Here is a 26,472-nt window from a genome sequence, read left to right as displayed (position 1 = left end):
TCCCCTTGCATAGACCTTGTCAAACTGCTGGAGGAATGAGAGAGCCTTCTTCCTGTCATCAAACCTTGTAAAGGTCGTGAATGTCACACCTTTGCCACCTTCTTTGTACGGAGTTGGCCTCTCCAGCGGCGTTAAGTTGTCATATGGAAGTGACTGAAACATGGGAACACTGTTAGGGTTCATTTGTGTTCCCTGACCGCAATTAAGTCGACCTAGAGATGCCATATTTGGCTGCTGATTTGTAATTCCAGCCATACCAAAATTTGCCTGTGGCATCCCAAATTGGCCTTGAGTGCTTTGAAACCCTGGTAGCATGCCCGTGACACCATACATGGGGTTAGGCATCATCGTTTGAGCACCCTCGAACACTGTTCCTGGCGTGTAAAACTGATTTCCAGGTGCATGACCAACCATGCTCTGGAATACCGATCCACCTCCAAAATAGCCAGGGTGTACTGAAGGTGGTGGGAAGACTTGTTGCATAGCCTGTAGGTTGCTTCCGTGCCCATTAGAACCAGCTATAGGCTGTTGAAAAGTGGCTGGCTGAATTGGTACAGCTTGAAAGACTGGCATCTCAGCCACCTGTTCTTGCACCTTAGGCACAGGTTGTGGAGACTGCATGTTCTCCGTCAAGTGTACAGGTGTTTCCATTGACTCTGCAGTGTGTATCACCTGTGCTCGAGCCTTAACAGGCTTTTGAATATGATCTAGTGACCCAACTTGCTGAGACGGAAGAGAAGGTTGCAGAAAGGCTAAAAACCTCGGGTTATGCATTACTTGTGTGAACATAGCCACAGCAGTAGCCAACTGGGTCCTGAATATATCATCATCCGTCTGTGGTGGTCTTGAAGACTCACCCACTTCATGTGTCTGTTGACCCTGTGAAGAGGAAACCTCTTCAGTCACATCATCTGGTCTGTCAGCCATAATTGCAATTCCCCGTGTCTGGTCTATGATCCCCTGTGTCTTAAAGTCCAACCTGACCAAGGCTCACTTCTATGGGAAAAAGTGATTTAATCCCGACGATGGAACCACGAAACCGGCCTGTTCAATCCAAAAAGGGCGGTAGACTTTACTTCAAACCTTGATTTAGCTTTCACCCATTATTAGTCGTCTATTCTACCTGTACTTTCAAGACACAACACGGGGGAAAGGGATACAGGCTGCTAGAATGCACCTGTATGAGAAGACCTTGGCCCCTAACTTAGGCGCCCCTTTCAGTATTTCTTTATTGTTTAAAAGAGGGAATAAACGCTGTGGTTCCCTACAAGCTGCCCCGCACAAACTTGGCTGAATTCCAACTGTTCCGGCCCGATTTTGGCAGCATAACTGTACTAGGATCCTTCACAGTCAATATTCCCACGCATTGAATGATTTTCCCAATGCATACGGGCACTTTGCAAAACCTGGCGAGAATCTGCAGCACGCTGAATTCTCTGTTTTAAGCCCCGAAAATGCGCCTGATCACCTGTATAGCGGTCCCCTCACGTCCCCGAACCTCTCGGGGGTATTAGGGATCGTTTAGGGCCAAAACCCTAAACCTGCAAAAATACACAGCAGGCTGTAATTTACTGTTTCGGGCTCCGTTTTGCATGCCGGTCGCATCCATAGCAAGTCCTCGAGCTCCCGCACGTGTAGGGCTACTTGCCCTTTGAATCGGACGAGATTTCTGGTGTGAAACCTCTCCGAATTCACCTGTACCTGCGGGGGATTAGCTGCTAGCTAATCCAGTACTTGTGCAAGAGGCTCTTGCCTCAGCAATCACGCATGAACCCACACAACTGTACATTGGTCAAATGAAAAGCCCACTAGAGGGGCATAACATACTGCCATAGGGGCAGTGCGTAGCGTACAGGGCATCACTCCTGGCACCGCATTGTACATAGGAGGGAAAGCATGCACTCCATAGCTCTTAACCTGTGTGACAGGACACTTGAAAATGAGCTCACAGCTGAAAATCACGTTTTTGCCTTCTCTATAAGTAGCAAACTGGCCTCAGAGTGCCAAGTGTCACTCATTTGTGCATTTTCCCGCTTTAGACCCTCGGGTCTAAAAATATCTCACCTGCAGCCTCTATTGACTTGGCCACAGAGTAACAAAATGATCCCCATGTCAAACTGCACGTAATGACGCGAAGACATTTTCAGGTCCCAAAATAGCAGTTCCCTAAAATTTAGGAGATGCTGCCATTGTATCTTTCTAGGTCATCCGATCCCCTTTGTACACTGCAGCCACATCCAAAACTGAAATGTAGCCTCTGTAGTCAATGACCCCACTTTGGCTAACCATAGTCCTTGTCCAACCTTAGTGCTCTCTTGCCCTCAGGCCTGGACTCCCTCTGGACAGTTCCACACTAGCTATGCAATGCAGGGCAGTTAGATTTCCCGAGGGGTGTTTCCAAAAAGTGAAAGTAAATAGATAATAAGAAAGAAATCAACAAAAAGGATCACACGCTGGTGACACCCTGGCAAAATTGAGCATCATCTTTGTTGACGCTCCATCTCTCGCTGCTCTGCCTGAGTAGGCCGAGGCAGGCCATACTCTCTGTCTGAATCTTTGTTGTGATCCCAGCCCGCATCTTCAGATGCAGAGGGAGTCGACTGATCCTTGTGTGAAGGCATAGGTGCCGCGGGAAAAAAATTGGGGATCCGATTTCCCGTAGAAGAGAAATGGGCCGTGCTCTGATACCAGTGTAACAGACTTGGACACTCCAAGTCAGGAATCAACCGCGACAGCACCAAATAACCACTTCAAAACAAGTCACAGATCACAATAGATGTACACTTTCCCGACGGAGCTCCGTGCCTAGAGATATTGGCCCGAAAGACTGGCGCCCCTTTCTGTATTTCTTTTTATATTAATCAGATCAAAGTACAAGAGAGTGGTTAGGGTTTCACTCTCAGACTCTGCGTCCAGATGCCCCTGAGAAGTGAAGCCCTCACCACTTATTTAAAGATACAAGGGATGCCCAAAAGCAGAGCCCCAAAAGCTTTTAAAATAAAAAGCATCAGTTCTCTCTCTCTCTTAGAGAGTCTTTTCTCTTTTTTATAAAAAAAAAAGCAAAATTCGCGTCGCTCATCATTTTTTTTTTAGTCTCCGCGATTTTTGAAAATTAGGGTTTCTGGCAGAAATTAGGGTTTGCAGGAATTTTCGGGTTTTTGCTGTCCGCCACGTCATCACTTGTGACACCAATACTCTTTGGAGTGGAATTCCGCCACTCCGTGTCGTGTGTCGTCTCTCTCTCTCTCTCAGTTGAGTTGTTATTAAAGTGCTAAAAGTGTATTCTTTTCTATTGGCACGTAGTGCCTGTCTTGTGACAGATACCATATAAATCATGGACCTTCTGGATGGTTAAGCAAAGCAACTCATCGTATAAAACAATGTTCTGACTCAACCCCACTCTCATAAACACTCAAGAGCGATCAGTTCTGGTTAGACATGCATTCTTTGTGCGAAAAAGAAAATGCACTTTGTAGCTTCCTCAAAGAAGTAACTTTGATCATACCTGCCCTCTCACTTGCGTAGAGGAAAAAAATGTTGTTGGAAAATTCAGCCTTGAACTGAATCCAAATCTTTGTTGTAAGTTCCTTGCAGAGCTTTGGTATACCACCAAGTACTTGCAATCCCCTTGAGGTGTTTGGTCACATTCCTCACTTGTGCGACACTTCTCATAAATTTCCGTTTGCAAAGGCAACTTCAAATTGTCGAATGAAAGCAGTAGCTTTCAGGACATCTTCCCTTCCGTCAAAAGTATCAAACTTGACTGGAGTGTTCCTAGGTCTAGAGACCTTCTTCATATCCTTCCCGAAATGACTGGATTTCTTAGCTATGGTTCTGGATTGATGTTCATGGATATCTTCTGGGTTTTGAAGGATCTTGAGCATCATGCTCTTGTTGCCTTCTCAGAGAATCCCAAGTCTTGTGTCGACTTCTTGTAGAGATTTTTTTTTTCTAACTCTGCGAGCTTTTCCTTGCAGGACTTAGGGTTTCGCCTGCTTACTTCTCTCTTGGCTTGTTATGGCTTCTTCCCGTATCTTCCCAGAGTCGTCCTCCCTTACAGAGAAAGAGAGGAGACCATGCTCTGATACCATTGTCACAAACTGGAGCGCATAGCAATATAGAATATACTCGGATAAATAGAATTTATCACTTAATACTAAAGCCAGAGGATATAGAGAGAAATAGATAGAGAGAGAGAGATAGAGAGTGCGAGGATCGACTTAGTACTGGGGACCAGAGGATGGGCTGGTCCCCCCCCCCCCCCCCCCCCCCCCCCCCCTCCCCCGCGGCCCCCCAATAATAGTATCTTTCTTACCGAGGAGAAGTCTATACAAGCACTTGAAGCGAATGTATTACCACGTTTGTTCTAGAATGAGACTTGATGGTTCCCGGAAGCCTTGGCTTCCTATTCCTAGGGCAAAACCCTATTCCAAGGAACTTCCGTTCCTTATTCCAAATCCTCGAGAATCAAGGTTCTCGCCTTTGGATCTCACCTTCCAGACTCACGGCATGGCATCCCTGCAACTCTTTTTCGACTCTGTTTCCAGAGTCCTCTTCCTGCAGAATAACTCCGCTTTCTTGGACACGAAGTCTTTCCTTTGGGAATTCAACTTCCGGATCACATCTCAAGAGTCTACCTCTCTTCGATCCGTAGATCTGCTTCCCAAACTTGGGTACCAAAACCCTTGGGCTAATTTGGCTCTAGTTCCTCAGAGTGCTTTCTCCTGCAGAGGCTCATGCCTTCCTCTGCTCCTACTCCCTCACTAAGAGGAAGTACATCTGCAAACAAATACTTAGAGATCATAATATAAAAATTGTTACCTTCAAAGTCTCAACGCTCGAAACGCAACTCGGTTCTCGAAAAGCAATTCCCCCGAAGAGATCTCTACATAGAAAATCCTCTCTTCCAATCCTACACACAAAAGAGGTGTGTTCTCAGTTCCTTCTCGTAAATCAGCCCCGTCTACGACGTTTATGGGCTGAAAACAGAGAAAAACAGCAACTTGTTGCGATGGAAACACGCTCCATAGGCACTTCTTCGCGAGGGAACTCTCGCACTGGGTCTGGGCGACATTTGGTACACTTGGGGCAGCCATGGGCATCACCGGCAATGTCTTCTTTGCAGATGAAATCTGCAGCAGCATCTTCTTCTTGCAAGAACTGATCTCCTCCTCTGAGTGAGGGCATGTGATGCTTTTATAGCTCGTGGCCACGACACGAATAGCTGAGCGCAAGTTGCTCGCGTAGAGATCGCGGCCGGGTTTTTTTTTTCTTTGGGCGTTGTTCTGCTAGAAAAAGAGAGAGAAAAAAGGCTGGCTGGTTTATATTGCTTTATTTAATCATAGGCTGCCCAGTTATTAAGTGGGCGGCCGGTCACCTCTAAAAATGGTCTGAATCTGTCCTAAAACTCAATAAAATCTTATAAGTCAAAGCAATGCTTTCAGAGCACTTCACAGGCGTCCCTGGATGCAATCACATGCACAGTTGCAATGTAGATAGAGACTTCCTCGTGGGAAAGCATCTGCTTTCTTGAAAAGCAATTCCGCTTCCTTAGAAAGCATCTGTTTTTGTTCAAAGTTTTCTATGAACCCATCTTCATTGAAGTGCTTGCTTTTCCTTGTGCACAATTTCTACACAGTTCGGAAATTCCTCCTGACTATGGATATTCCCTTTCCGATGCACTAGTCACCCACCTTGTGACGCATCAAGAATACCCATCACCTAGTCCTTTCCTACCGAACTTACGGTACAATCTCCTTCGCTATGCTCTATGTCACCCATCCTATGACGCATCAGAGATGTCCGTTCCTGGATGGTCATATACTTCTTCTCAATGCTCCTTGTCACCCATCCGATGTGACACATCAGAAGTACCTGGTGGCCCTACAAATATTCCCGTTCACAGTGCCGTCATTACTCCGAACAACGCACTAGGAATACTCTGTACTCGGATGTCCCCAGTGACAAAAACCCTCTTACTTAAAATTCCAATAATTCATTTATAATTATTTTTCTTGGTATCCCAAGCGAGAAAACCCTCTCACTTATAAATCCAACAATTCATTTAGAATTATTTTTCTGTCAGATAAAGCCAATTTAGCAACACACACACTCTCTCTCTCTCAATGTTTTTGGTAGCGATCAATGTTTTTGGTAGCGATCTCTCTCTGTATGTGTAGCGCTCCACTTCTCCTTCGCTTTGAGTTCCTACGTGCACATGTACACTTGTAGATTGCTACCCGTGCCCGTTCGGTGGGCGTTACTCGATAGGAGTTCGTCTACGAGGAGATCTTTGACAATAGATCAGAGATCCATTGGTTGCCCGTTCCTGACAGTAGGTTTACTCGAGTTTGCAGACGAGATCATCACCTGATGCACTCTTTTCTACTGCAGTTTCGACATGTAGCAGAACTCCAGAACAGTTGAGACTAACCCCCAGGAAACCCTAGGGATACGGGTCCTGCCTCATGCTAGCCTACCGGGTGGGTCATCGTGGAGTGCATTGTTGAGAAAAGGTACGTCTACCTTAGAGATGGCCGGGCACAACTGCCGCATAACAACTCACTCCCTAATCCTCCTGGGAGATATTAGAGCCACCACCAAACAAGAATCTCAACTCTTAACACGCCCCCCTCCCCCTCCCCCCCTCTCAGCTCATGGATGGGAAACAAGTCCGGCATGAGAGAATAATGTTGCCTGTGGAAGAGGTTTGGTGTAGATATCAACAGGGTTATTAACTTATTTGACGTCGAAACATACTCTAGTCGAATAGAGCCATCCTTGGTCTTCTCACGAACAAAATGATACTGTATCTCTATATGCTTGGTCCGGGCATGAAAAAACGGGTTCCTCCCAATGGAGCGTTGAGAATTCAAAGAGAACCGATCAGTTTTCTATACTTTGTAGCATCTGCTACGTTTGAGGGGTCATACTGTGACAACTCCTGATTAGGATCTGTCATGAGACTTTGAGAGACTATCTATATTTGTTGGTTTCTTTCCCTTGATCTTTATATAATTTTTGGGACCCGCTTTTTGGAATCACAATGCCAGACATTGGACGGCTAGTGGTGAAATGGTCGGTAGCCGAGAGTTTCACCCGCAGGAGTCAAGCCTAGGCAACCACAAGATGGTTGGGCCGATCTGCACCGGAATCCAACTAGTAAAGAAGTGGCTAGGCTCAATTAAAGTCATTTAGGCCCTTCGATAAAACTTCATAAGTTGGTGGATACTAGACATTAAACCAAAAGGAGCAAACTAGACACGTGGCAGTAGGAGAGCAACCTACAGGCCAACTCAACTTCCAGAAGAGCCCATTCCAAGAGGGGGCACCCACAACTGAGAGAGGAGGCTGATTTTTATTCATAAGTGAACACAATGTGTCTGTGAGTAGTGGGTGGAGGTGATCATAGCTCTAATGAAAGGCTTGCCTTCTCCCTTGTCTCATGTAGCGCGATGATTTGCTCTCGTGCATCTCTTTTCCCCTTTGCACATATAGTAATGCCCCACTAGTTGGGCTTCTCAGATGAGTATAATTCTGGGGGTTTTATGCGTGTTTGCCAAGGCAAGAACCTTTTGTATAGGAACCGGATTAGCTAATTGCTAATCCCCCACAGGTACGCATAGTTCCATCGCGAAGAATTGCGAAAACAGAGAGTTTTCTCACGTGAAAACTTGTCCAAACCAAAGGAGAACTGTCCCGTTGCATGCAGGAGCTTTTGAGACACGCATAGCATAGTTACAGCGGACGGAGGGGACGGGGCTTAGGGACGCAAAATGGCTATAACCGAGCAGGGGACGGAGGGGAACGGCTGGGAATGGCCAGCTTTTCATCCTACCGGCGGGAACGCAACCTACTGTATCGGGGACGGACGGGGACGGACCGAGCCATACTGGGGACGGATCGGGACGGCCGAGAATGGGCAATTTTTTAAAAATTGAAAAAGTGACCGTTTTTAATGGACAGAGGCAGCCAACGTCTACTTTTTTGGGGGGGCTTTGGTATAACCGGCCTATACAACGTAGAGGGCGGTACTATTTCAATTACCTGTTAACTTTACACAGAGCACTGAGAAGGGAAGAGGACACAGTTGCGTCCAGCGACTAGAATGTCACTGCGCACACGAGACCGACACCCTGTAGGCCCCAAAGACTGGCGCCCCTTTCGGTATTTCTTTATTCAAATTAAGGTAGAAGATCCGACCACTTAGCACAAGCTTTCACAAAGCTGTCCAAACCTGGCGAGGGCTGAAAACGCAGGTTTTTGACCGTATTTCAACAACATAGCGGCCCAAAAACCCCTGTAGGTCAAAAACACTTGTCTAGGACGGATTCCCTCGATATCTGGAAGCTTTCTGGTGAGCTGTCACAGAAATTCAGCGGGCTGTAATTCTCTGTTTTTCACTGCCGGGAGCCCAAAAGCCTGTACACGCATCCCAAGGCTCTCATGAGGCTCCCCCAATGTTCCCTTGCAGTTTAGGTGCGAAACCCTAAACCTGCAGAAAAAACACAGCAGGCTGTAATTCCCTGTTTCGGATCGTTTTTAGGGGAGCGAACACGCCTACGCGTGTCCCAAGGGCTCCGCACGCAATGGGACAGTTCCCCTGTGAATTGGACGAGTTTTCACGCGAGAAAACTCTCCAAACTCTCAATCTTTCGTGATGGAACTGTGCGTACCTGTGGGGGATTAGCAATTAGCTAATCCGGTTCCTGTTCAGAAGGCTCTTGCCTTGGCAAACGTGCATAAACCCCCAGAACTGTACATAGGTCAAATGAGAAGCCCACTAGTGGGGCATAACATATTGTACGTAGGGGAGAGAGAGAGCAGTATGTAGCGTGCGGGGCATCACTCCCGTCACCATACTGTGCATAGAGGGCAAGGTAAGCATTCCATAGCTTCTGTACCTGCTACAATCCACCTGAGGCTGAAAATGGCGTCCCCTTTGTTGATGTGCAACTTGTTTTTGCCTCCCAGAGTGGCAGAATCGCTCACAGGCTGACACGTCGCCCAGTTTCCGAGTTTGGGCTTTCCTTGCTAAAAATATCTCAACTGGTGCGTCAGTTGACTTGGCAGCAGAGCAATAAAATGTTCCTCTTGTCATTCCAGAGCTAATGACGCGAACACGTTTTCTGGTCAAAAATAGCAGTTCCCTAAATTTTAGGAGATGCTTCCATGGCGTCCCTATCGGTCTCCTGACCATCATTGAAGACTACCATTTGACCAACATCTACAATGTGGGTTAATTTACTGGCCCCTTTCAACTTATAAAGTTGCAGTGACTTGACGAGTGGCCCAAATTCCAGTTTGGCGCACACGAGCTTCCATACTCATCAAAATTCAGTGCTAACTGGCCCGGGCAGTCCCTGTCTGACCGACCTAGATCCCCGATGTGAGAAACCCATTTGGCTGCAGTCGTTTCACACTGGCCATGCAATGTCCACTTGCACCTTTCAAGGGTTCCGGGACAAACAAGTAAAAATAAAATAAATATATCTAATACTTATTTACGGAAGGCAACAGGAAAAATACACCTCCTGGTGACATTTGGCCCTTGGGAGCCTATAAAAGCATCCTTGGGCCTCATCTTTTCTCAAGTTCAATGAAGGCTCAAGTGACAAGCCTCTCCTCTCTACCATCTACTATCTAGACTACGCAGTCTACTGTCTACCTACGGGCGCTAAATGCTCTACCCTTGAGTCTCTCTACCCACTCTCTCCCTCTTCTACCCTCTCAACTTTGAAGCTCTCCTCTACTCTCTCTCCACACAAGCTCTCCTCTTAGCTCTACTCTCTCTCCACCATCATGTCATCTCAAGCTAACTCCACTTCTCAAGCTAGCTCTTCTCGAAGGAGGCCCGCCGTGCAAACATGGTCGTGGTGGGATGAAGTCGACTCTACCGCGCGTGGTAAAGGTGGCGGTGCAAGACCATGGACGTGCAAGCTATGTCCGTACAGGAGAACGGGTGGTGCAAACAAAGTGCGAGCCCATCTTCTTCATGAACCTGGTCATGAGGTGAAGTTTTGCTCTCGAGTATCTCTCGAGTCTAGAGTCTACTCCTCTAGAGTCTACCTAGCCCTTTGTACTTTTTGTTATCCTTGAGGCTTGTGCTAAGTCCTTTTTGAGCCCTTGTGGCATGCACTTTTCATTTTGTATCCATCGATGTTTTATTAGCACATTTGCGCCTATATGACTCGTGCTCTTTGGTCTATTTAGTGTAAATTTGTGATCAAAGTGATGCTCTATGTGTGTGGCATGTGTGTAGGTCAAAAAATGCCAAAAAAAACTCTGTTTTCTTTTTGCCGTTCCAATCCCCGTCCCCGTTTCCTGACTTTTACCACCCCGTCCCCGTCCCCCGTCCCCGTTTCCGACCTTGACTCGCCGTCCCATGTAACTATGACGCATAGATGTGTTTGCTCCCCTCAAAATGATGCAAAACAGAGAATTACAGCCTGTTTTGTTTATTTGTGCCGACTGTGTTTATTTGCAGGTTTAGGGTTTCACACCTAAACTGCAAGGTAACGCCAAGGGAACCTTGGAAAAGCCTTGGGTGCTTATACAATACGATATAGAGAGATTTCTCGCAAGAAATCTCGTCTAATCAAAGGGCAAGCGGGAGCTCGAGGGCTACCCACAGAAGTGATAGGCACATGAATCGGAGCGCAAAACAGAGAATTACAGCTTGCTATAAATTTTTTGCAGGTTTAGGGTTTTAGCCCGTTTTGATGCGTGGAGGTCCCATGAGGTTTGGGTAAGCTAAGAAATCACCGAACATGTGTTTTGATGCAAATTGGAGGCCAAAAACAGAGAATTCAGCATGCTGTAATTTCTTGCCAGGTTTTGTTAAGTGCTCTGAAGTGCAAGGGAAATCACCGTTTATTTGGGATTTTGTCCGTGGAGACTTCTACTGTTGTTGTGCTACCAAAATTGGGCGAGAGTAGGGGAATTTCAGCCCAATAAAAAATGGGACAGCTTGTAGAAGTTTACAAGTTTTTCTCAAGAGCAATAAAAATAAAGAAATACCGAAGGGGTGCCAACCTTTGGGGCTAATAGGGAGTGCTCTAGCTACCAAGCCGTGAATTGTTTTGAAGTGGTGAATTCTTGTTATAGGTTTATTTGTGTAATTACTCCGTGTCTTAAGGTACAGGGAAAGCTAGACGTATAGATCGAGTGAGAGCCAATGTTTAGCGCTCTTTAGTAAGGCTACATGCTGGTTTCATGTTTTGTTGCCGGGACAACATTACTTTTTCCTCAAGAAGTGAGCCTTGGTCTCTTTTGGGCGAAGACACAAAGCACATATATTTGGAATTCCACTATGGGTGATGGAACGAATGACACTAGAGACATGCTATTCCTCCAGTGTTTGAGATTTCACGGCCACCACTATTTGTATCTTTTATTGATGTGATGCACCACGACTTCAAGGGTTAATGACTGGGCAACTAGATGAGGATGCGTTCAGGAAAGAGTTGGTTGCTGTTGTGAATGTGTTTACTTGATTGGTGTAGAACCCCAGGTTTATGGAGTTTGTGTAAGGTCCACCAATGTCACAGCAGGCAACGCAACTTACTCAACCAGTAGAGCGGGTTGAGGCGAAAGCCTAGGTCTCTTATGCACCCCAATAGGGTAGGGAGCTGTGTTTATTTGCAGGTTTAGGGGTTTTCACACCTAAACTGCAAGGTAACGCTAGGGAAGCCTCGAGAAAGCCTTCGGTGCTTATATAGGACGATATATAGAGATTTCTCGCGAGAAATCTCGTCTAAATCAAAGGGCAAGTAACCCTATAGGTGCGGAAGCTCGAGGGCTACCCACAGATGCGATCAACACGTGAATCGAAGCGCAAAACAGAGAATTACAGCTTTCTGTAATTTTTTGCAGGTTTAGGGTTTTGGCTAGTTTTGATGCGTACAGATCCAAGGAGGTTTGGGGAAGCTAGGGAATTACCGAACAGATGCTTTGGTGCAAATTGGAGGCCAAAAATAGAGGATTCAGTGTGCTGTAATTTCTCACCAGGTTTTGTAAAGTGCTCTAAAGTGCGTGGGAAATCACCATTTACTGTCCGTGGACTTTTACTGCGGTTTTGCTACCAAAATTGGGTGAGAGTAGGGGAATTTTGAGCTCGATAAAAGTGGGATAGCTTATAGGTTTTTCTCAAGTGGAATAAGAATAAAGAAATACCGAAAGGGGCGCCTACCTTTGGGCCAACAAGGTGTCGATGTCTACTCTATCTACCGAGTTGTGAATTGTTTTGAAGTGGTGAATCCTAGTTACAGGTTTGTTTGTGAAGCTAGTTTGTGTCTTAAAGTATTGGGAAAGCTAGACGTATAGATTGGGTGAAAGCCAATGTCTACCGTCCTTTAGTAGGGCTATAGGCCAGTTTCAGGATCCATAGGGGTTGAGATAGGTTTGCACTCAGTTGTACCAAATGCTTCCAACAACATGTCCCCCTCTGTCTACCATATCTCCAATCCAAGAAAGTAGTGAAGCAAGTTGAGATCTTTCATCTCAAACTCCTTAGCCAAGGCCTCTATAGTACTGCGGATGGCTAGCTGTAATCACAAGATCGTTTACATAGAGGATAACAAGAGTCACCAATTCTCCCTGACTGTAAATTTACAAATCTAGGTTTGCAAAAGAATGTTGAAAGGAGTGTCGTAGGAAGAAAGAGTCTACCTTTTGGTACCACGCTCGAGGGGCTTGCTTCAGTCCATAGGGAGCCTTTAGCAACCTACAAACCATGTCTCTGAAATGTGGATCCTGGAACCTTGGAGGTTGCTCCACATACACCACCTCCTCTAAGTCGTTGGGTGGGCAACACTGTGGAGTGCATTGCCGAGAAAAGGTACGTCTACCTTAGATACGGCTAAGCACAGCCACAATGCAGCCCTCACTCCCTAATATGCTCTTGGGAGATATTGGAGCATTACCCGACACGTATGTGGAACTCTAACACCACATTGCTCTCAAATATGGACATAATTTTATCAAAACCAATTTCAACTAAACACTACACAAAACCACACAAAGTTGAGGGAAAAAAATTAGGAAAATTAATGGATGACATGGGTAAACCATTTTCCATTCATATGCACAACATAGGCTTGAATTACCAAACCCTAGACTCAAACATGTGCAATGGAGAACTCTTCACAACATAGCCTCCTAGGTCAAAACAATGATGAAGAGGAGTCAATATGTAGAGCCCACACTTCTACTTAAAAAAAAAAAGCTAACCTGGGCAGCTATCATGTGTGCAAAGAGACACATTTCACACATCGCTTATGTACACTTGTACAAGCATGGGTTATGTACTTGTGTCACCCCAAAAACATCACATACTTCACCAAGCACTTTTGAGGTGGCTCACATTATCATCAGCCCGCCGGCAAGCAGGGAACAATGTTTCCATCATTTAGAGTCTATCTTGAAGCCTTGTTTTATTGAGGTCCAAGGAGGAAAAATTCAAAGCTAGATTGGCATTGTGCGTGGCCTCTTGCTCGATAGGGGAAGTATTATTAAGTACTATGAAGACTTCGCCAAAATAAGGGCAAATGTCACGAGACAGGCACCACGTGCCAACGGAGAAGAACAAACTGAATAGACTTTTAGCACTTCAATAACAACTGAACTGAAAGAGATGCACGACACACGAGACGGAGAGTGGCATAATTTTACCCCAAGAAAGCACTAGCCCCAAACCTTGGCGCCCCTTTCGGTATTTCTTTATATTGCTTGAACTCAGTACAATGCCGATACTCCAGACTCTACACCTCCACGCAGGAGCGTGCCACATGGCACATATTTAAAGGCCCTTGGCCTATGAAAAGCAGTTACATGAAAAGCTTCAAACTCAAAAGCATTTGGTCCAAAAACATCTTCCCCAAAAGCTGTCGGCACAAAACATGGAATTTCGTACAGCACCTGCCATCGCAATTCGTGGTGGGGAAGTGGAACATGAGGGGATGAGAGTTCATCTCACCTTTTTCGCAAGAGATTGAGTGTGCGCGTGTGGTCCGTTTTATTTTAAGGGCTTTAGGTCTCTTAGGCCCCATCGGACAGGGTCCCATAAGTTGGTGGCAACTCTTCTTTAAAAATAGGCCACTCGGCCAAACTTTGCAAGTTGGCGAAATTGCTTTTGCTGCTTTTAGGATTTAGGCTTCTCGACCGGGATATGCAGGTTGGCTCCGTTCTTCAGTGGCTTGACACGTCAGCAGTTTGTGACAACAAATGTATTTAATGAGAAGATAAAAAACAAGGAGTTGCATAAGGATTGATGTACAATAGTGCTCTGGCAGTATCTTACAAACAAAGTTCAAGGCAAATTGGGAGGGCCTATATGTTAGTCATGATGTATTTGACAATGGAAGCAATTAGCTTAAAGATTTGGATGGGAAATCGCATAAGGCAAGAGTCAATAGAATGAGGCTTAATCCTTATGTAATTACAATAGTGTGATGGTCCGATAGAGCAAGAGCATGCACATGAAAGTTTGGAACACTTGAAATCATGTTAATAGGCATCACACATTTTTTCCATAAACCAAATGAAAGGCAGTAAGCCAATTGCTGATTTTTGAGTCACTCTCCATGGCCACAATGCTCTTTTCAAGTACACTCCCCAATCCGTTGGATGCTCTTTCACAACCTGGAACAAGATTTTTGAAGATTCCATTAATTGCATCTTCCAATTTACTGCATTGTGGATGGTATGGAGAAGCATAACTTTGTTTGATCTCTTATTTGTCTACAAAATTGTGACAGGATCATTTCTAAACTCTTCCCCTTGATCATTTACAAGCTCAATTGCACTCCATGCATACATACTTGCTTGTAGCTCATTAACTAGCCTTTGCTAGCCATCTTGTCATATATTCCCATATTACACAAATATTGTTTTTAATTCTTGGTGCCTCAAGGACTTATCTGAACCCCATTTTACAAGAGGCCTATAGCTCACAATATGCATCAAAGGCTCAGGCATCCACTGCCTTCTTCAATACATTTAGCACTTTTGGCATCTTTGGCTCAGGCATCAACTACGGTACTACCTCTTTTGTAGAATCAAAAATCAAATAAACCACCTTAGGGTGACAAACAACATGGAGGTATCATGTCGGCGTAGGAGGGAAGAGAGTCATCCTTTCTTTTTTGCTTTCTCTCTTTCATTCGCCATTGTGTGGGCCCAATGCCCTTTCTCCATGGCCCATCAGTATCCATTATCTACCATCTTTTGGTTTCTTTGTGCATATGTTTCAATTAAAGACTTAAGAATCAGGTTAGTCCTTGCCTTAAACTGGTATACTACAAAACTAATTACATAATTAATTTACTAGAATCTGATAGACCATCGGATGTATATGAATATGTTTTTAGAACTATGCACAAGAATGCTTAGATTGACTAGTGCTGTGCTAACATTGGATTGGATGCCATAGTTTATAATTCAATTGTATTACCAGTAAATTGAGTATTACACTTGAAATTAGTGAAACCCATCCTATTAAAATGAGTAGTTTTCTACCCGGCGGAAGGTATGTTTACTTTAGTTTTGTTTATATCTGCGATTTTCTTATAATAAGAGGCTATATGTTCTGAAGTTGCTACAATTTTTCGTTGATTGATGAAGAGACGCACGGGAGAAACACCAGATGGCTGTGCAATTTTTTGGAAGAAAACCAGGTACGTAATTTAGTCCAACAAACAGAGCATCATACCATTTATTTGTTGTTCTTGCGGGAATCATTCATGGCTAAGCCTGGTTTGAATCCTACGAAAAAAGGCTCATTATGTGTTTACAGAGCCAGGAATTGTATGTTGGGGTAATTCTTTTCAGCAAGTATAGAATATGTGTGCTCTTTTTCTAAATCTTGTCAATCTTGTATTTATTCTTGTTTCATTTCCGTTGGATTGTCGATGTGATGATTACCACAACCAGAATGTCTTTGCACACCATAATCACATAATGCATCATCACATGTTCTTTTTCAAGCAAGTTCTACTAGTGAGGGCAAATGTCTCTACGTCTACTAAGAAGCCTGGCTTAAGAGACTGTATATGAGTGAAGGGTGAGTAACCAGCATGTGTGACATGTAAGACCCAGAGTGGAGTGGGGTGTCGAAGTCCCCAGAACAATGTAGTGTGCTCATTTAATGTTCAACACTCAACATCACCCCAACCGCCCCCCCCCCCCCCCCCCCCCCCCCCCCCCCCCCCCCCAAAAAAAAAAAAAAAAGGAAAAAAAAAACCTCCCTTCCTTTTCCCAATTAAAAAAATCAGAGGGAGATATATTTGCGCTCAACCCTAGTATGGCTTACTGCTCAGCCTAGCCAAGAAAAGTACACCTCTTTTTTTCCAAGAAAAGATCCTTCTATTAGTTAATAGAAACTGCCCCTACAAGAGGGGGCTACATGAACAGGAAGGGAGACTCTCCCAATGAAGAAGTGAGATATGTACAATGCCGGCTAAATCAGGATATGGGAGGAGGAAACAAACACACAGGTGGATGGTAGTGCCATCTAGGAACCCCATGGACCATGTGTAGAAAGGACCTGGACGTCAAAGTCGTAGGAATGCCTCGCGTCGCTGTCGCGTACGGTCAGCGCTGCCTTGCAGCCTCTTGAACCGACCTCGAAGTGTATGGATCAGCTCTAGCCATATATCTCATATAGTCTCCAAAGGTGGGATGGGGCAGGCCTCGAAGATGCAAAAGCAACGAGCTCTCCATATGAAGCAGAGAGTCAGGCTGCAGATAAGCTCCCAGCAAAGCTCTCTTATCACTGCTCCACTCTTGTGGCAGGCTTGAGTGTACGCCTGCCCTCCTCTATCACAATCATCCTGTTAGCTGAGGAAAGCTCAAAACGGAGTGCTGGGCCCGTGAGGGTGGACCAAGTAGTGGCACCTCAAGTGTACTGCCTGCCTAACGACAGGGTTAGCATCAGCTGTAAAATCTGAAGCCAAACCTGCTGCGCCATGGGGCAGTCCCATAGACAGTGCCTCTGTGACTCAAGTGGGTGGTGACAAGCGGCGCAGCCCGCTGGGTGGCCACTGTAGACCAACCAACTCCCAACTGCGGTAGCTCGATGGGCAACTAGCCATTGGAACATGGTGACTCTTCTCGGCTGTTTGCTGTTTCCCACAAGCGCTCCCAAAAGTTTGTCAGGAACTCAGCTGGGAGACCCTTCTCCTGCTAATGACCTGCTGTAACAGGGCGAGTGTAGCAGGGCTACAATGTCACTGGCATAGGACAAGTAGTTAGTTACAGTTGGGCTGGAGTTCACATTTGACAGTGTCTTGTCGGTTCAATGAAACGTGGCAGGGATACTGGTGGTGGTTTAGTCGACACCGTGGCCAGATCACTCACCAGCACCACAGTTTGGAGATAGACTTAGCTGGACTGGGATACTTTGCTCACCGTTGGTGGCTCTTATGACGGTACATGTGTGGTTAGTTGGAGTTGGAGGATATTATCATCCACTTTCTATTGTCTAGCGTCTTGAGTCTTGACGTCTTGAGTCTAGCACCGCACATCTGCACCCTCCCTGCACATTGGACCCTCGGCACCCCCATTGTACCTGTGAGTCTTGGGCTTGGAGCTGAGTGTGATGCCAGCTAGAGTCTTGTATGGTTCTATGAGCTAGTCGAGTTCCATGATGATCCGAGTCTATCTGCTATGTCTTTTGAGTTGCTGGTTCATTGCTGTCGTGTGTTTTCTTTCTGTTGTAGTGAGATTTCATGCATATTGCACTGAAGAGCACCAACTGTAGAGAGCACGACACACTTTCCCTGCTACAAGTGCTCTCATTTAAGGCATGCCCGGTGGGACCTCAACTGAAGTCTCATCTGTTGAGCGTACGAGGTGTAAGGTGCAGCGGAAGTGAATGTTGAACTTTGCTCAAGATGAGTGCTCCGAACTGTGCTCAAGGTTCCTTTTACTTAGGGAAGGGAGAGCCTTCCGTTCTTAATGAGAGAGTGCAAGTGATCACAAACAAAGTGAATAGACTTTGTTTGTGAAGGTGCATGAGACTGAGAGATAGAGAAGAGAGTATGACACCAGAAAGTTGTCAAACCCTCCTCGGAAGGCCCCACTCTCTATGGCGAGAGCGGTCTACTTATGATTGCACAAATCTCTACAATGCTTGGACTTGCCGACGATGTCGACGACGATGAGACGGGCTGAAATCTGCAAATCTTTGTCTGTTGAATTCTGACTTTATGTCGGTGACGATGTCGATGGCGGCGATGCAACGACGACGCGCTGAAAACGCAGATGCTGAAATCTGCGTTTTCCGGGCTGAAACTGTAAACTTTGCGGGATCTGACCGTGCGGCGTGGAACTGTTGCAAGAAGGTGAGATCTACGAGGTTTGGGGGTCGTACTGCGGGTTCTGACTGCCGAAAACTGAAAACGCTGGTCCTCTTTATTGATCTGCTATGGAGGAATTGCAAAACGCTAGATGGATATGCTGCTTCCAAAACTAGGCTGATTTGGGGTCAATCTGCAAAAACTCCAGGTGTCTTGCTGTGCTGATGCAAAACGCTAGATATCTTGCTTGGTCTTGCTGTCGCCAGGTTGCTCTTGATGAAAAACGCTAGGTGTTGCAGTCTCTTGCAAAACGCTAGGCCTCTGTGGGGTTCTGCTGAGAAGTTACCCGTTGAGCAAGGTGCTCCTGCTGGCTCTTCTGCCAGAAAGTGCTAGCGCTAGGTTTGCTTATATACATACTTAGCAAAATTGCCCTACCTACTTTCCAACAAAAGTCACTTAAAAATAATAAGTGAAAAATGTCAAAAATAGGGAAAATAGGTCTATGCACTGTAAAAATGCTACCGATGGAATCTGATCGGAATCTGTTGGTCATGCTGTGTGCAACCAAAGGATATGCATCTAATCTAAGTGTCTGGACATGCACGGTCTGCGAACAGACTCACAAAAGTGCCAGATCACTTCCCATTCTAGACTGACTTGGCTGAACTGAACCCTGGTCATGTTGTAGCTTGTCCACGGACACATAGGGTTGGATGTGTCACGTGACACGAGGTCGAGGAGCTAACTAGTTTAAACTTTCGCGTGTGCCAATCTGTTGGTCTAGGTCTGGTCCGCAATCCAGCTTTGCCTCGACCAGCTGGTCTAGTCACTCGTCCTGGTCTAGCTAGTGGTCCAGTCACTCGCCCCTATCTAGCAGGAGTGTCGGCATTGGACTAGTGAGTCTAGACCATCTAGCAAGTTTAAGGATCTTGGCGCCTAGAGCTTGGGTGGGCTTGTTGTTACTGCATGACACATACAAGGGAGTCTAAAGATTTACAAAGCCCACTACTGAGCCCTCTGAAGAACTACCATAGAAAGCGTCAACCTTTCGTGCCGAGTAGAAGTTCACTAGCCCGTTACCCCTACCCTCCAAGCGTCTTATCTCCACTCCCTCAATCAATTCTTCACTTCCAAGGTCACCTCCCCCAGCACCGTTCTGACCCACTGTGTTCTAGCAAGCTCTTGAGCAACACGCTCTGGAGGCTGGAGCAAGCAGCCATGGAGGAGCTGATAGCCGTTCTGGCTAAGGTGAACATAATGTTTCCGACTTTCAGAGGACTCTCCACAGAGGATACAAACGACCATGCTAGGAGATTTATCTCCCTCTATAGGGGTGTGGCCTCAACCAAGAAGACGCCTACATCGTGCTCTTTCCGTCAACCTTGGATGGCTTAGCAAATAAATGGTACACTCAGAACCACTTCACTACTCGGGCACCACTAAGGCAACAGTTCTGTGAAGCTTTCACACCAAGTGACTTCCAAGAGAAGGGTTTGGACGAGTCGGCAAACCTAGTGCTCTAGCCAAATGAGACTTTTGCAAAACTCATGGCAAGAACTAAGTCTCTAGTCGCCAAGCTTCCTCAGCAACGAGGAGAATTCATGGTCAAGAAGTGGGTGGAGAAGGCTCTCCTCAAGACTTCTCAACAAAAACTCCAAGAGAGTCTCCGACCTGAAGCTACTCCGGAGGAGTTTGTTTGTGCTGCTACTAGGATAGAAGGGGCAAGGAAGCTATTCAACGACTCTTCTCAGTTAGTGCTTGCCTCAATTCTCTTGGATAGTCCATCTGACCCCTTGAATTCTATATGCAGAGAACTGGAAGCATTGAAGTTACAACAAGCTCTTCAAGAGGAATGATCCTTCTCTCTTCCACAAGAGAAGCCTCCACATCAAGAGGCTTTGGACCAAATAAAGTGCGAGCTAGAAGAGCTCAAAGCTCAGCAGGAGTCTTAAGGCTATGGTCTGGTGTAGCTTATGTCGCTCTCTAGGGCATCCTCCACATGAATGCCCCCTTCGCGCTTATTGCCACTTCTGTGAAAAGGCTCGACACGAAGACAAGGATTGTTATTACCTAAAGGGATTGTGGCAACTATAGTAGAGCCTTGCCCCTACTCTTCAACAAGGTTTAGCACATGCATCTGACATGGTTTCCCCCTATGGCCATCCAAACTACATGCCACCCTTGTTGAACACCCTCCATGCAAGGTACGTAGAGTAACTTTCCATCTCCGAACTTTTATCATGCTAATGCTCCCTGGGTCCCTTAGAGCTTCTACACCTCAATCTCCACCTGCATGCAACATGTGTCACGTGACACATCCAACCCTATGTGTCAGTGGACAAATGACCAGAATTCAGTTTAGTCAAGTCAGTCTAGAATAGGAAGTGATCTTGTCAACTTGTGAGTCTGTTCGCAGACCGTGCATGTCCAGACACTTAGATTAGATGCATATCCTCTGGTTGCACACAGCATGATCATCAGATTTCCATAAGAACGCATCAGGAGCATTTTTACAGTGCATAGACCTATTTTTCCCATTTAGCCAATTTTCACTTATTATTTTCTAGTGACTTTTGTTGGAAACTAGGTAGGGCAATTTTGCTAAGTCTGTATATATAAAAACCTAGCGCTAGCGCTTTCTGGTAGAAGAGGCAGCAGGAGCGCTTGGTCACATGCAACTTCTCAGCAAGACCCCAAGATTCTCTAGTGTTTTTGCATCATTGCAGATGAGCGCTTGCTCCCAGGCAACTTCTCAGCAAGACCCCAAGATTCTCTAGCATTATTGGACAAGAACCCAGATCAGCCAGCGTTTTTGCATCTGCATCAGCTTGGCGACAGCAAAGGACAAATCAGCATTAGCGTTAGTGGTTTGCACCAGCAGATGCACAGTGTGTTTGCAGCAGGACCCATTTTCAGCCCTAGCGTTTTTGGTTTGTAGATCAGCCTCAGCGTTTTCAGTTTTCAGTAGTCAGTTTCCGAGTAGAACCCCCGAACCTCGCAGATCTCACCTTCCCGCAACAGTTCCTCGCCGCACGGTGAGATTCATCAAGGTTTACAGTTTCAGCCCGGAAAACGCAGATTTCAGCATCTGCGTTTTCAGCGTGTCGTCGTTGCATCGTTGTCATCGCTGTCGTCATCGACATAGAGTCAGAATTCAGCAGATAAGGATTTGCAGATTTCTGCCATTAGCGTTTTCAGATTTCAGCCCGTCTCGTCGTCGTCCTCATTGTCGTCGACATCATTGGCAAGTCCAAAGCATTGTAGAGATTTGTGCAATCATAAGTAGACCGCTCTCGCCATAGAGAGTGGGGCCTTCGGAGGAGGGTTTGACAACATTCTGGTGTCGTATTCTTCTCTCTCTATCTCTCAGCCTCAGCACCTTCATTCACAACGTTCACCACTTTGTTTATGTCCATTGCACTCTCTCACTAAAGGAACGGAAGGCTCTCCCTTCCTTAAGTAAAAGAAACCCTTGAGCACAGTTCGGAGCACTCATCTTGAGCAAAGTTCAACATTCACTTCCGTTGCACCTAACATTGGTATCAGAGCTTTGACAGTGTTCTGTATCACTCAAGGAAAGAACCACATAATTTTTTTTGCTTGTTGCGGTCGCACGTAACCCAAGTCCTCTTGGGCGTGTCGATTCCTAATTGTGTTTTTGAAGAGTGACAGGAAACCCAAGAAAAAAGGGCTTGTCTAGCCCCCCCTGTGCCTCTTTTCACTCATTGAGAGCGGACGGTGCACTTAGCGGCCGGCCAATTGACGTGAGGTGGGAAAAAGCAACCTTGGTGTGAGCGCAAGGCCGCCAAGGGGTCCGCCCGCGGAAAAGAGTAGAACTCGGGTGAAGAGAAGATCCTTCTCTAACACAGATTTCAAGCTAAAGAAGAACCTCAAGAACTCAAGACCCTCAAGAACCTCAAGACTCCAGAACCTCAAGAACCTCAAGAAGGGAGACCCACAAGAACCAAAGTTCCTCGTAAACTTAAGAACCCAAGACTTCAGTGGATGGTCATCACTTGAAGCGGAATGGATACTTCGCATGAAGGTGATGGGCATGACAATAGCGAAGAAGAATCTCACCACCAAGGAGGTTTTTCTGACCTCTCTCTTCCCCATCTACGACAAGGATTGCACTAACTCCTATGGAGGCTTTCGACAATATGATGATGGACAGGAAGTTAGAAAGCGATGAAATAATGGCAACCATAGAGCGTAAGTACCAAGACAGAATGGTAGCCATAGCGCGTGAGCACGACAAAAGAGAAGCAAAATTTGATCGCGAGAACAATGAAAGACAAGCAGCATTTGATTGTGAGAACAAAGCAAGACAAGAGAAGGGCGACCAACACATGAAAGAGTTGTGGCAACTTTTTTCTATTGTGTAGGTGCAGTTTGCACAGAATGAGGAAAAGGAGACTCTTTGAGTCTCTTCTTCTCCAGAGCATGACACACATGATTTGCATGATTATGAGCATGATGACTTGAATGATAATGATGAGCATGATGATTTGAATGACAACAATGACAAGCATGATGATTTGCATGATCAAGATGTGATTTTTCACTAGCATGATGAATTGCAGGATCACGATGTGATTGTTCACAAGGATGATGGTTTAGTTGATACTTTTTGTAGTGAAGCTAACCTCATTGCAGATTCAATGAATCACGAAGAACCGATCTTGGCTTTCGAGTCGAGGTCCACAGAACCCCCACAAGAAGATTCGATCGATCACGAAGAACCGATCTTGTCTCTCGAGTCGAGGTCCAAAGAACCCTCTTAAGAAGTACTATGTGTTCGCATGTTTAGTCAGCACGCATTGTTCGAGTGTTTCATTTGTGATCATTTCCTGCATTTTAGTCAGCGTCTTTATGTGATCCCTTTTCCTAGGCATGCCATATTGTACGTTGAGCGCACGATTCACTCATGAATGAGCACGGATGTATGCGGATTTCTCATGAAAAGCTAAAAAGTATGCACCCAAGGAATTCACATTCCATGTCTCTTCCTTGGCGGGACACAGTCGTAGAAAGAGTACAAGAAAGATTGAGCATCAAGCATCTGCATTTCCCGTATGATTTGCCACAGTTGATAGATTTAGATCAGAAAGTCAAGATTTGACCCCATTGTTTGTGTGTGTTTGATGAACGGTTTGGCACTCCGTCTCTATGTTCATCTACATTGCATGCCCAATCTTTAGAGAAGACAAGAGCTTTTCTAGTCACTTTATATGGAATGGGTATGCTCATGTTTTTGTGTTGGAAGTGGTTTCGGGAATTTTCATCCAAGGAGATTCTTGAAGAAGGTAGACGCATGACTATAGACGAAGTTGACGCATTGAGGAGCTACAGATGACTTTGTGTCGCTTTCGGCGCGGCCCAGAGAAGAAAGCATTACAGACCTTTATGAAGTTCAAGTATCGCACGACCCACACATCAGAGTGGGCCGACGAAGAGTCCTTTCCAGGATTCCCGATGTTGTTGGCGATCTCCCTCGACGCCATACAGTTCGGTACCAGTACCTCACTTTGAAAAGGAGGAAATGTCACGTGACACATTCAACCCTATGTGTCCGTGGACAAGCTACAACATGACCAGGGTTCAGTTCAATCAAGTCAGTCTAGAATAGGAAATGATATGGCACTTTTGTGAGTCTGTTCGCAGACTGTGCATGTCCAGACACTTAATTTAAATGCATATCCTCTGGTTGCATACAACATGATCATGCGATTTCCATCAGAACCCATTAGAAGCATTTTTACAGTGTATATTTTCCCCATTTTAGCCAATTTTCACTTATTATTTTTTAGTGACTTTTGTTGGAAACTAGGTAGGGCAATTTTGCTAAGTTTATATATATAGAAACCTAGCGCTAGCACTTTCTGGCAGAAGAGGCAGCAGGAGCGCTTACTCACAGGCAACTTCTCAACAGGACCCCAAGATTCTCTAGCATTTTTGTATCACTGCAGATGAGCAAGCGTTTTGGACAAGAACCCAGATCAGCCAGCGTTTTTGCATATGCATTAGCCTGGCGATAGCAAAGGACAAATCAGCACTAGCGTTAGTGGTTTGCACCAGCAGATCCACAGCGTGTTTGTAGCAGGACCCATTTTCAGCCCTAGCATTTTTGGTTTGTAGATCAGCCTCAGCGTTTTTGCAGATCTTCGCGACGGAATCAGCCCTAGACTCAGCGTTTTCAGTTTTCTGCAGTCAGTATCCGCAGTAGAACCCCCGAACCTCGCAGATCTCACCTTCCCGTAGCAGCAGATCCTTGCCGCACGGTGAGATTCATCAAGGTTTACAGTTTCAGCCCGGAAAACGCAGATGTCAGCATCTGTGTTTTTAGCGTGTCATCGTTGCATTGTCGGCATCGCTGTCGTCATCGACATAGAGTCAGAATTCAGCAGACAAAGATTTGCAAATTTCAGCCATTAGTGTTTTCAGATTTAAGCCCGTCTCGTTGTCGTCCTCATTGTTGTCGACATCGTCAGCAAGTCCAAAGCATTGTAGAGATTTTTGCAATCATAAGTAGACCGCTCTCGCCATAGAGAGTGGGGCCTTCGGAGGAGGGTTTGACAACATTCTGGTGTCGTATTCTTCTCTCTCTATCTCTCAGCCTCAGCACTTTCATTCACAGTGTTCACCACTTTGTTTGTGTCCATTGCACTCTCTCACTAATGGAATGGAAGGCTCTCCCTTCCGTAAGTAAAAGGAACCCTTGAGCACAGTTCGGAGCACTCATCTTGAGCAAAGTTCAACATTCACTTCTGCTGCACCTAACAACATGAGCAAAGACCGCCTTGTCCTCTGCCTTGCCCATTCAATCGGCCCATTTTGTGCCATAGATGTGGTGAATATGGGCACTACCAAAGCAAATGTCCTCTGCCAGAAGGGTGTCCTTCTTGCAGACATTGCCTTGAGGCTCAAGATCACTATAGTAAGGATTGTCCAAAACAACGCGCATCTACATCTTCGAGCCCAAGTGAAAGCCAACCTGACTTCACCTTTCCCAAAATTAATTTGATAGCAGTTAGCACCATCCCTCAACTGTCACCTAAAACCTTCTACTCATGTGGTGGCCCCTAACAACAAGTTCCAGCAGGTAGAGGAACCCAGTGGTGTCGTCATTCGGGCCGAGAGGTCATCCCTGGGTCTTGGCCTTCCAACAAGTTCCACTCTTCCACTCACTATCCCACGAGTGAATACCCCTTTTCCAGAGTTTGACAAGCCATCTCCTAGTGCCAACTGATGGGAATGGGATCGTGCTAGCTAGGGTGAATGAAAGACAAACATGGTGCACACAAGTGAGTGTGTAGGCTAGATTATCACTCAAGCAAATTAGGTTCCAAGATAGATTAACTTGGACTCATAAACATGATCTTGAGTAGTTGCTAAGCGATCACAAGCTCACCATAAACAAGAGAGATGTAATGCAAAATGGAATGGGTTTGTTTATTCATGAAATGAGCTTTAAGTAGCTCTACAGCCTTGCACCAATACATGTGGGATAATTCCACCTTTCCCTCCTTGACTCGTACTCTAGTACTCTAGGACAAAGCTCACACTTTACACCAACTTCCAAGAAAGTATCTTCATCTCTGCTCTCAAATATTGATGGGGCTTTCTTGGAAGCAATAACTAACCTACACAGATCAAGGTACCAGAGAAAACACTAGTAGAAAAGAAAAGCTTACAACAAGGATTATCTTGAAGAACACCTTCCAACAAGTGTCGCTCTATGATATGCTTCGGGTAGATGCAAGTTTTCAAAGTGACACCCTTGCCGTTATTCAATCAATTTACCTCGACACAGGTCCCAATGGCGGATACCTCCCAGTGCAACCTTCAGAGTCTTATATGATATCCTATCCCGCTGCTCCCCTTATCGATAATAGAAGCCCTCGTCTCACTGTGTCCATCTTGGGGTGGGAATTCTCAAGAGTGATAGTGGATGGTGGATCTGGCATCAACCTGACGCCTCAGTTCACTATGCTGGCTTTAGGTCTGCAGCCTACCTGACCTACTCCCTTTACAATTACATTGGCCGACCAGAGGACAGTCTACCCATTGGGCATAGTGAACAAGGTGCCTCTGCAGGTACAAGACTTCACCTTTAGCTTGGATTTTGTTGAGTTTCGTCTTCCCCAGGTTGAGGGAGGATTTCCTTTGCTCATCA

The 26,472-nt window shown here is 45.7% G+C and overlaps 1 protein-coding gene across 2 annotated transcripts in view; it reads left to right on the top strand.

The window, feature by feature from the left end:
- The window catches only part of LOC147436662 (carbon catabolite repressor protein 4 homolog 5-like), an 87,054-nt gene that overhangs the window by 42,976 nt on the left and 17,606 nt on the right, over window positions 1-26,472 (top strand). For both annotated transcript variants that reach the window (XM_086489486.1, XM_086489485.1), the window contains exon 5: window positions 15,622-15,674. In XM_086489486.1, the coding sequence (XP_086345612.1) occupies window positions 15,622-15,674 (53 nt within the window). The remainder of the gene's footprint in view (window positions 1-15,621; window positions 15,675-26,472) is intronic.

The sequence above is a fragment of the Adiantum capillus-veneris genome, chromosome 18 (assembly GCF_014529385.1).
Source record: "Adiantum capillus-veneris isolate H3 chromosome 18, ASM1452938v2, whole genome shotgun sequence".
NCBI lineage: Eukaryota > Viridiplantae > Streptophyta > Polypodiopsida > Polypodiales > Pteridaceae > Adiantum > Adiantum capillus-veneris.
This window is presented reverse-complemented; position numbering and strand designations above follow the sequence as displayed.